The sequence below is a fragment of the Pempheris klunzingeri genome, chromosome 7, assembly GCF_042242105.1.
Source record: "Pempheris klunzingeri isolate RE-2024b chromosome 7, fPemKlu1.hap1, whole genome shotgun sequence".
Taxonomy (NCBI): Eukaryota; Metazoa; Chordata; class Actinopteri; order Acropomatiformes; family Pempheridae; genus Pempheris; species Pempheris klunzingeri.
In genome coordinates this window covers 19187613-19199616 of record NC_092018.1, presented here as the reverse complement: position 1 = coordinate 19199616, position 12004 = coordinate 19187613, and the positions used below count along the sequence as shown (strand labels likewise).

General features: G+C 44.8%; 1 protein-coding gene across 1 annotated transcript in view; it reads right to left on the bottom strand.

Moving 5' to 3' along the window:
• The window catches only part of fam222aa (family with sequence similarity 222 member Aa), a 45406-nt gene that overhangs the window by 16260 nt on the left and 17142 nt on the right, over nt 1-12004 (bottom strand). Inside the window, exon 2 of the mRNA XM_070833838.1 lies at nt 3313-3455. Within this exon, the coding sequence (XP_070689939.1) occupies nt 3313-3409 (97 nt within the window). The 5' untranslated portion in view covers nt 3410-3455. The remainder of the gene's footprint in view (nt 1-3312; nt 3456-12004) is intronic.

Genomic DNA, 12004 nt, shown 5'->3' with positions numbered 1-12004 from the left:
AAACGTGCGCACCCTCTTTGACAGTCGCATTCTTAGAATCATGCCATGACACAAATGTAACTGCTAAGTCATGAATAAACAAATGAAAACCTGCTGAAATCTGAAAGGATATTATTTTGGAAAGTAGCCAGGCAGAAATATCCCCATCAACCTCTCAATTGAGGGATTCTGGACCTGTTATTCTTTAGCTGACATGCGGCAGAGTAATTGCTGTCTGGGCCAGGGAGGAGGAAGGGTAGTGGGGGAGGCTGCTGGGCCTCCTGTCCAGCTATCTCGGTGTTACTCATCACAGGACTGGTGCCACTCTCTTTCCCCTCCAGGAGCAGGGCTGTTGCACTCACCCCTGCTACCTTCAGAGCCACAGTAGAGGACGATGATCAAGGAGAGGGATGGGTAGTCAGGGAGGTCGCAACTGCCCGAGGGTGGCCAGGGTCAGCGGCATCCCTTCACCCCTCTCCCCTTTCAGGGCCTTTCTCTCTCATCTGTCTGGATGGGTGCCCTCTCTCTGGGGCACAACACGATGAGAGGCCCTGGCTCCGCTGCCGTCTCTGCCTTTCATGTCTCCATCTAGGGCAGTGGTAGAGAGACGTGGAGGGGAGGGCGGAGGAGGGGGCAAGCTACAAATGTCACCCATAAGGGGGGATTTAATTAAAAATGACAGGGGCTGGCGCTGGAGAGTGCAGCCACATATGCGCGGAATTTGGGCGCAGTGAAAGCAAGTGCCTATGATTTATAATTCAAGTAATGCTCTGCACTCCTTTTAATTCTACGGCCAAAGAAAAAAAATTTCAAAAGGCCGTCTCTGTGAGGCTAATCCAATATGATATTTTTAAGGGCAGGCGGTCAATGGCTTTTTGAAAAGCCAGCTTCTCTGTCTCCCTTTCTGCTTCTCCCTCTCTTCTCTACTTGTCTGTCTTTCCCCACCTCCCTCTGCCGCTCCCTCCTTTCTCTCCCCTGCACTCCCCACTCTACAGTACCTCACCCCGCCCCAACCCCCCCGAGTCCAGACACAGAGCGGGCTGTGATAATGGAAACATCCCGCTCTCCGCCTCCCGTTTCTCCCGCTAAGCTCTGTGCGCTTGGGGGAAATTGATTGTCTGGCGAGCCGATCTGAACGCTTCCAGCTGATGGTAGAGCCAGTTAAGTCCTTTTTTATTGAGGGTATGAGGGATTTTTAATGGGAGTCGCATCAATGAACTGTGCAGCCACTCGGCATCTGCATGCAGGGGCTTTTTCTAAGACCCTCCTCGCCCTCTCATCCCAACTGCTCTACCACCCCAGTACTCACACACACACACACAAACTCACACACAATTTTTATGTAAAGGACAGAAGATGCAAATGACACAGCTCACCTCTACCTCACTGCCAGGTAATCCCCCTCCAGTGCTCTCACTCACTCTGTCTCTTTGAGGGGTGTATTCTGGTATTCAGCCTCCTGTTGAGAGCCCAGGTCACCTTACCCACAACCCCCTTCCATGTTGGCACAAACTGAGCCACAAACAATCAATCATGGGGACCTGCTCAGCATGGTGACCTGAGTGTGCCCACTTCTGCAGCCAGACCCACTGTCTGCCTTTCTGCACCCCTTCTGGGCCTGGACGAACAATTGCCTTATTGAGGCCAAGAGCTGCACAGTGGTGGAAATCCAACACTTGCTCCCCCTCCCCCTCCAAGGACAGAAAGGAGACTATTATGTTCAAACATCCTCATTATGAACCTCAAGTCAGTCGCTGTGGTAGTCTTTCAATCAAAGGGTTTAACAGGTGAAGAAAGAGAGGGAGAGGGAGAGATGGAGAGAGGGAGAGTCAGACAGAGAGGGTCAGTAAGAGGGAGGGCAAAGGGAAGACTGGAGACTGTTCTTTTTCTCTATTGATCTGAGTCCTGACTCCCACTGGCTGCTCCTCAATAAAGGACCCTGAGAGGAAGTGGGCTAATCCTGCGAAATTGGAAGGAGGGAATCGATTAAGACGACTGTTGAGGACTCCCTCCATTTCTCTCCCTTCCTCTCCATCTTTACCTTCTCTAATTCTATTTTGCACATTTCCTCTTTGTCCTCCCTTTCACTTCACCCCTCACTGAAACCTCATTAGTGAGCCCAGTTGAACTCCGCTCAGCTGAAGAGCGGCCCCTTCCAAATGCACCCGTCGCTCTGTTTCTCTCTCTCGCTCCCTCTTTGTTTCGCAGATACCTATAGAGCTCCATATGAAACATCCATACAGACCAGCAAAAACGACTTCAGATCTGAGGACGACGAGCGCCCGGTCACCTAGTTGTTTGTGACTCTCTCCTCTGTAGAATGCGACTGGAGTGTGATGTTGAGTTGAGAAGTAGCTAATTGGCCAGTGAAGAGCTGAGAAAGAACACAGGCAGTGCTTCATGTCTTCACCTAGAGCCAATCAGAGTCTCTTTAAAGCCTTTCACTGGGCTGGTTACAGGCCTGGTACAATGTCCCTCTGATGAAGAAGCACAGAACCAGCTATTCCCACTAAGCCTCTCTAAGCTGAGGTAAAAACTGGTAGGTTAGAGCTTCCCTTGCTCTCTATACGCCGGTCCTTTTAATCGTCTTGAGCTAGCTCGTAGCCCTGCCATGTAAACAAAGACCAATACAGGCTCTAGGAGCATTCAGTGAGGAGGAAAGAACTTTTTCCCCTCATCAGAAAACTCACTGTAAAAGGCTTATTCGAAAACTTCAACAAAATTACGGAAATATTCACCTTCCAGATGCCCGACTGCCACAGCTCTCTCTAATCCCAAACTGGTTAGAACTAGTTTTGCCAGCTCTGTAACAGTTTTCAGCCCTGGCTCATCTCTGTCCCTTTACACCATTTTGTGAGTGGACAGAGGGTGGTGCTCGGGGAGCAAACAGAGCAGCTGTCATGCTTTACAGGCGGCCGGCACAGCCAGGGCCAGACACTGTAAATGTTTACAGACCCTCAGGGTCACCCAGGGCCAGTGAGGCACGTTAAACACTGTCTGTTCAGCCCTGTTGCCACGACTGCACAATCAGCACAGCTAAACAGCCCCCTCACAATGAGTAGCCAAACAACATGGCAATCCAAGGTCTAAGTGCAGAGCGAATGAAACTGTTTAGAATTCCTCCGAGTAAGAAGGGAACACAGTGACAAACAACAGAAACCGGAAAGTCTATTTTCCTTCACTTATTCACAGTCAGGGTTAACTACCCATTTCCATCATTCACCATGAGCGACAGATTAAATACAAATGACAAACACAAGCCTCTCTCATTCCTTAGCTTTGGGCGAGCTGAACTCCTGACCTCCATCGCTCCCTGTCACTTTGTTAACTCACATTTCCGTCCAAGGGCTTGTGGGGGCTCCAGGGTCTTGCTGGCACACACTGGGTGCTGGGGTGGAGGGTTTTGCCTCCTCTGCAGACAGGCCAGCATGGCGAGGTGGGCACAGTAGTACAGCCGGGGGAGTTCTGCGGCCAACCTGGAGCAGAACAAGAGCAAGAAAAAGAGGAAGGAAAGAACATTGAGTGAGTTAAGCAGGATGATTCGAGGTCAAAGCTCCATGGCCGTGTCCTGTAAGCCGTCAGGAGCTGGCTCTGGGCTAGATGGGCTAGGTTTCTCAACCAGGATTTAATGGGGAAAGCATGCCTACAGCTGCCTGCCTCTCAGCTCTGTGTGCTGAATGACAAACACACACCTGCACTGGGGCAGCACGGTTGACACGGGTTCAGAGCACAGTCCAGGCCAGTCACTCTGCAGCTTCAAACAGCACATCCACTCAGCCATTCAACCGCATCTCCTGTCTATGAAACCATCCTCCAAACAAATACACAGGCACACACAGAAAGTAGCAACACTCAGGCACATTCCTTCCAGGGCAGTGTGTATGTGGTGATTGATGGCGTTATCTATGGACAGCAAAAAAATGGTAATGCTGGGAAAACAGCAGTCTGTCTGCTACAACTTAACATGCAACAGCTCTGGGGGACTGTCAGAAAAGGCCTGGGAGACTGAGCGGTGTCTGGATGTATGTGTAGCAGTGTGTTGAACCGTATGGTTGCATGTGTGTGTGTGTGAGCAAATGCGATGTGTTGGGAGGGGGAGACTGCCAACCGTACATCAGGGCTAGTGACGGCACTAATCAATCTCCCTCTAGGCTATAAATCTCCAGTTCTACACACCCCCTTTTCCCTACAGCCACCTTCACTCAGGAACAGGGAGGGAGTTGCTGCTAGTTTCCTCTCAAAAAGCCCATCACAGCCCCAGTCGAGACACAGGACACAGTTATATATACAGCATGTATATATATATATATATATATGTATATATATATATAAAAGAAAACCCACAGCTCCCTCACTAGGAACCCTCAACAATCGAGTAGCATGGAGGCTATCATTCATCAGCAACATACCAGTGTCACATAGCACAATGATGACTGATTACAAAGTCTTCTACTTGCATTATGCTCCAGATGAGAACAGCTGAAGCAAACCATTTACGTCCAGAAAGTGTTTTTATATGATAAGGATCAAGATTCACTCCTCCATAGTTCACTTTGCGGATATTCTTTGATTTCCAAGAAAAATGTGCTCTTACTGTACTGAGTATAAAACTGCAGAAGCACAGAAGCCATTGTGGCCTTTATCTTAGCTCGACATGTGTACGAGTCTCGTCCAAAATGCATCGATATGAAACACTATCATTTCCATCTGGGCCGGTCTCCTTCCATATTAAAACAAAGAGCAGAGGCAAATATTTCATCTATGCTGTCAGCGCCAGCGTCTCCTGCCATGATGCGTGGCAGATTATTGAAAAATGATTTTTCATGCGCCTGTCACAGGCTTGTCCCTGTTATTTATTTTCTCAGTGAATCACTAAATGAACATTTAGCCACCTGCCATCAGTCCATTACTTAGTTGTATAGATTATCATTTTAATATGAAAGAAAGCAATTACAATGATTACGAGATAAATTAATGGCAGCCCATAGAGCGCCAGCTCGCTCATTTAAGGAATAAAGCAAAATATAGATAAACAGTGAAAAGCATCAAAACATTAAACCACTAATAGAAACATTCAATCAAGCCAACCTTTACAAAAGACAAAATGCAATTGCAATATTTGATCAAAGTGGAAAACCATGATTCAAAACTAAGTTAAATTAATAGATCTAAACACAATATATTTATATGTGGTATGCTAGTGCTAAGAATGTTTAACAGAAGCAAGGAAACCACATCCACTCCAGCTCATAGTTATTTTGATATGATAAATTGAATTGGCTGCCTACTCAGACCATGCTAAATCATCTGATCTTGGCCAACAAATCTTCTGAAAATGAAATAAAATACAGTCACTGGTTTGAGAGGAGTTCGATGGCTCACATTCCGCACTCACTAAATGTTGATGGGCGCATAAAAAAGTAGCTTCTACCATTTTAAATATAATTCAAATCAGAGCTTACTAGATTTTCATTAATAGGTGTATTTGTATAAACTTTAACAGCCCTCCTTGCACAGAATCTAGCTTCTTAAAACAGAACTTAGTGCAGCTGATCCATGTTTGCTCCCACTGTTGTAGTTGCACTGTTTGTCACGACTAAAGAAGAAAAAACATTTCTCGCAGATAAAGTAAAACCTGATTAAAGTATGGATTGAGAAATGGAGGGAGGAAGAATGACGGACAAACACAACACAATTTACTGCCTATAATTAAGGCAGAATGAGTTTCCTGGTTTGAATACTTAAAGATTAGAAGCAGGTGTTACAAAAAAAATGCTCCATCCCTGCAGAGAATTCAGTCTTTCACTTGGAAAAAACATTTTTAAATAAAGCATTTTTCACAAGACATTAAATTTGACCTCAGACCCCGAGGCTTGTGTAGCACACTTAACACTCTAAGTCAAATGTGTCATATTAAAACCTGCCAGAAGCAGCACAAAACAACACTTTTAGCACAAACCTGACAGTGTAGACATGGCGTTCACAACAAACCTAATAATAAAAGTAAGTAAATTAAATCTTTAGAATTTCTTGTTCACTGTCTCTCTCTCCCTCTCTCACACACACACACATGCACACTAACACACTAACACACACACTGCAGATGGAAGAGAGGGGCCACTCTATTTCTCGCCAGGTGCTTGAGTAAAAAAGGTCGCTTGCAGTGCCATTTCCTCTCACACACAGGCAGGCCTGGCCCAAAGACACTGGCACTTTGAGCTCATTACTGGCTATTCACATAATCCTTTCTCTGTGTCCTCTCTGTGAGGATACTAATTTCACAACAAGCCCATCCTCACAGCCCATTTGTTAAAAGATAGTGGTTGAGAGAGAGGAAAGGGACTAAAAGCTAGTCTTAACAGGGGATACCGCCACAGTTTTCCCCTTTCTGAAATGAAAGACAATCGTGTAACTACCCTCCATTTTTCTCCATTTGCTGCTCACCAAATGTATTCTGAGGCATTATACTTCGCTGAAAGAGACCCACTTTTTTCAATTCAATTTCAAGAACCAATTTTCTCCCATTATTACCTTTAAGAGCAAGGCAGAAGGAGCAAGTCTTTGGCTTGTTTGTCATGTCCCCCTTTCCCCTCAACTCCTATTAGGTTATTGTACTACTTAGCAGATGTCCATCAGTGGCAGGAAATTATTCTCCCAACCAAAACGCTGTGACCCATCATTCAGCTGGCCTAAAACAGCCCGTCATGCCCAGGTCAATGCCTGTGGAGGTACTGGAGAATGTGTGTGAACACACACACACACACACACACACACACACACACACACAGACTACCCTACACACTGCTAGAAAAACCACCTGCACTTCACTCACTCATCAAATCCACTCACAGGTCTCCTATTACACCAGTGTGGGGATATCTCAAAAGCCAGGATGTCTATCGGCTCTTTCCCGTTCTGCTAACGCTGCTGCAGGGTTTGCAAAGGGGGCGGAAGATCAGTCCCATGAGATGAGGGAATAAGCCGGAATCAAGAGGCGGTGGGCTTGGCAGAGGGCTATTTCTAAGTTAAAAGGTTCTTAAACTGCAGAGGAGATCAGAGAAGATGGCTCCCCGCGCCCAAAGCTGTCTGCCCAGATAAGCATCCTGCCAAGTGCGGGGTGTAACAGGGTGGTCATGGGTGAATAAACGGAGTGTATGTGTGCGTTTTGAGCTACACATGTTTCAGGTGAAAAACAGAGCGAGGCAGCTGATACTGGGGCTGGGTATTGAGCTTCAATACTTTTTTGAAATGGGCTGAAAACGACAAAAACTGTTAAGTACCAAAAGTTGGTATTGAACGTTTGGTCAGATTCATTGTCTCGTTTGCTTTGTCCTTGATCAGATGGTGCTGATTTAAAGCTAAATTTTGCCAATTCTGTACTCTTTTATCTTGATAACGTCCTTGTGTGGCTGCAACAACAGTTAACATTTGTGGACTTTGGCATCTTTTGTCGCATAAAAATAGGTTTTGTAGAAAAACAAGCCCAGTATCCTAGGAATTATGTTCATTTTAGATGAAGTTGTGCCTAGCGATTTCCATTCACTGCCAATGTACAGTACTAATGCAGGAAGTAGCTTTAACCGTACTGTAGTTGTCACGTGCAGAAAGAAAGAATCAAGAAGTTAGCATTAAATAGAATCAAGTGCCATAAATCTTGTAATCTACGTTTATACTAGAATCTAAGAATCTCCTCATATCGGCATACTTGTCTGGCGATGTTTGGTATTAAAAACATACTAATGTTTCTTAAAATAAACGGATTGGTAAAGGTATAATTTTGATATAGAAATTGAAACTCAAGTACTGTACCAGCATTAGTTCCCACAGCCCCCAGCCCTGGCTAATATTATCCCTGAGTGATTTTTATAGAAAACCAATCATCAAGCTTCTACAGAGGTTTGACTGTCTGAGTGTCTCCTATGAAACTCCCCCTCCCAGAGTAGGACCAGCCGTGGTTCAGGAGCCTGGCAGACAGACGCCACAATGAGCGGAGGTGGGGCTTCAGCCTAATTGAATGGTGACCCTGCCGTCTCACTGTGGGACGCCCCATGCAGTGCTTTTAACAAGCTGCTGTGTCTCCCCTCTTAATAAGCCCAAACAAGTTAATCCAATCGACACACTCAAACCCTTTCTTTTTCTTTAACAAGGCACTGCCTCTACCCCCTTAATCCCCGGCTCCCCCTTCTCCGTCACCATGCCGTCACATGAATGGAGGGAGAGTGAAAGGCTCCATTAGGAAGGACTGGCAGTAAACCCCTTCAGCTCGGCACTTTCCACACACCCGCACTAAATAATTTGCACTCATACAGTATATTCAAAACACACACACTAATGCTCACATGTATCTGATATAAAACTGGTCTGGGTGGACATGGCACACAATGAGAGGGTTATGTTCGCCGACCCTGATCCACATACAAACACAGCAACAACAAACCAACACACAAACAAAAATTCTGAGGGGACGTTTGCCGACAGGCACGCACTCTGGGACATAAAAAAGCCATTGTTAACAAACCCTCCCAGCTCCACAAACAAGAGCCACTGATTCCCTAACAATACAAGCCCCTGGATGCACTCACCCACCAGCTCTGCACAACCTCACACCAGCACAATAAATAACCTGCACAACAAAAGGCCATTGTGTGTAAAAGCCTACAGTTCAGACATTATTGCCATGATATACAGTGTTGGAATAACATATTGGCAGCTGATTCTTATATATACGATGCAGCATGTCACTGTTATTGGGGCTTATACAGCCTCGTAGGCCGCACAGTCGTGTTTATAAGAGGTTTCTCCGGAGATGAAGGGCATCTTGGCAAAAACAGTCAGCTGTTAGCTCTCCATATTCCAGTCAGCTTCAATAGCTTCACCCATGGGATGAAGGGTGAGGAATGTCTGGCAATCCAATAGCAGCGAGTCGTCTGTCATCTCTAATCAAAACACGCCTGCATAGACTAATGTCAACCCTGTAATAGCAATGAGGACTAATTGACTTCACAGCCAACTGCTGCATCTTTGTGCTGGGCTAGGTTTCATTAATGGTAAATATCAGGCTCCAAAGATATGAGCCATTAGAACTATGTGGCAACCACATTCAAAACATAGAAAATGCAAAGAGCTGAATTAAATGAAAATGAATCCAATGTTGATTCACATAGACACAATTCTCAGAACCTGTAAACCAAACTCAGTTTGGGTGGATGTGTACAAATACTGCGATGAGGACTGTTGAAGGTTCTTAGAAAAATTGAGAATATTATACTGAATTTAACTATAAATTATCAGCCAATATCTGAGCATCAGTCTGAGGGTGAAATTTAAGCCAGAGAGATAGTATTTACGTAGTGCTGCAAGTTATTTAGAGCAGAAAGCCCACCACATCAAATAAATGTGTACTGGCCTGTAGGTGGTTATGGTGGATTGAGCTCTTGTTTGATTTAGGGTCTGTCAATTCCAGTGAGTAAGACGGGGTCCCTTAATGTGGTCCAGCTCAAATGGTTCTGTCCACTCCCTGGCACCTGCTCTGCTTCGTGGTATGATTTTGAAATAAATAAAAGGTCTCCACATATTGGAAACACTGTAGCACACCGTGGCTACTCAAGCTAGTGAGTAAAACAATCTTCCACTGCAATCCTAGGAAACAACCTGAGATGGAAATTCTCTGAAGTATTACATGTGCAGCTTTTAGGTTTACCAAAGGATCAGTTATGTAAGTCTCTGCATACTGCTCTTTTTACACCTACACTGAACGTGAGTACTGTGCAGGGGTATACACTAAGCCAAGCACCGATTAGCTTGACCTTGACACATGCAAAATAAAAAACTCTGACTATTTATGAGTATCTATGTGTTCTTTTATTGCACTTTCCTGACTCGAGCACCTAAAAGCACCACCTATACGATCATGATCAAAGTGCCATTCAGAAATGTTTATGTGTTATACTACAGACTTGAAAGAGGAGGAAGATGCCAGGACTGTGGGAAAGAAACTATTTCAGAAGGGTCCAATAGAGGCTGAAAAATGAGATCTATTCACAATAAAAGAAGCTAAAATGAGTATGACAAACAATGTTGATTCAAAACCAACTTTAAACTCATTCAAGCTCAACAAGACAGTGCACCATAAAAAAAAAAAATCCCATTTTCAATTGTAGCTTCAACAAGCAAACACTTTCCTGAGTGCACCATAATTAACATTGAGCGAAGAGCAATGAGGTGCAAAAGAAAATCCACAAGTCATAACTGCCTTGCAGCCTTGTATTTCTGATTTAAATTTGAAAAGTTGTGTATCCTGTGCACAAATCACCCGGCCGAAACACAACACATGCTTGCAATCCCATGCTGGGAGTCCCCTCAGAAAAATCCGTTCATTTCCAGCACAACCAAGGTGCTCTTACAACATGACTGAGCCTCTGCGCTCCTGCTGATGCCAGCGAGGGACTTTGAGCAATGAGAGCGTGGCTTAAGATTGTCAGACAAACCACAGGGGAAACACATCCTCTTCTCCTCTTATTGCCTCAGCCTTTGTTGTACTGTTTTGTACGGCAGCGGCATCAATTGTCATCTTTCACCACCACTTTCACACAGAACCCTGTGAATGTTGTGACATACTGAACCGATGTGGAGAGTAGCTGCGGAATTTATACAAAACTGTTCACAGATACACCAGAGGACTGCTGTTGAGAAAGGACCACTGCAAAAGACAATCAAAAATTAATTGACCACAAATCTAGCTGCAATAAAAGCTAAATTTCCCACTGAAAAACAGATTTTTAAGCTTTTTGCTGCAGTTGCAGCCTCACCGGGCAGGGCTTCCAAGCATAAATCACAAAACCTCCACACCAACTTCAGCCAAATGTGAAAAATGAGCTGTGCTTTCCTCAGTTTCATGCTAGGATTTATATTTTTCACAGTAAACCTTATTACACACCATTTGTAAAGCATTGTTGATATAGCAAAATTTCTTATCCCAATGTGACACAATCCTTTATTGTCCCAGACAGGTCCATTCATGGCTTAACACAACAAGAATAAAACAAGGGTTCTTTTTTTTCCCTCTACCCATCCTTCGGTGGCTCACTTGAATATTCAAACAGTGTTCATTGTCTTTTTTGTGTTTTGTTCATTGTTTGTTGTGCTGTCATTCCTCAGCTTGGCTCCTGAACTTCAAAGAAAGGCTTATGTCAATTTATGATGAAATGGAGTGAGCAGGCGAGTGAAAAGATGGAGAGAGAGAGAGAGAGAGAGAGAGAGAGAGAGAGAAAAACCTTTACGCAGAATGGCCCTGCCTAGAAATGTATGCTTATTAATGGGTGTTCAATAAATCAATGGAATATAATTAAATTCAAACAATGTGATTTCTTCTCTCACTTGCAGAGCCCTGACTCCAAACAACACTCTCTGCAAGGGCCTAAGGTGACCCCAGTTCCCATGGTCCAAGGGACAACTCCGCCGTCTTTCACTGGAGGGTGTCATAGATCCAATAGCCAGTCATGCATATCATTAGTGTGTTATGAAGCCCACAAGGCAATCAAACGGTGTACTGTCGAAAAGTTGACACTGATCTCATTTGATATATTTGAAGTGTGACAAAGCCATTTTTGCTCTGCTGGATATTAACAACTATAAAAGAGAGGATGACACAAATGCTCACAGCTAAGCTAGTTGGGAGAGGAAGCAGGCATTTTTCTCCACACATTTTCTCCTCAGTGCAGTTTCCATTGCTCAGACTCAGCAGCCTATCCCTTTACTCTGTAATGTTTGCTATCCAGCTGTTGTCATCCTGCTCCCTCTGAAAGCTGGCCCTGACCATGCCAGCAGAGGGAATCCAATTGGACAGAGTGGGAGGTGAGGCTGTGGTTGGTAATCACCTGCTGGCTAAAGGCACAGATGGCACAAACACCAGCAAGATGTTCATGCAGCAGCAATCCAAGAAGTCTTTCTGACAGGCCGACAGACAAACACAGAAACCCGAGAAACCCACAGCGAGCTGAGGAATTACCACATGCAGATTGGATGC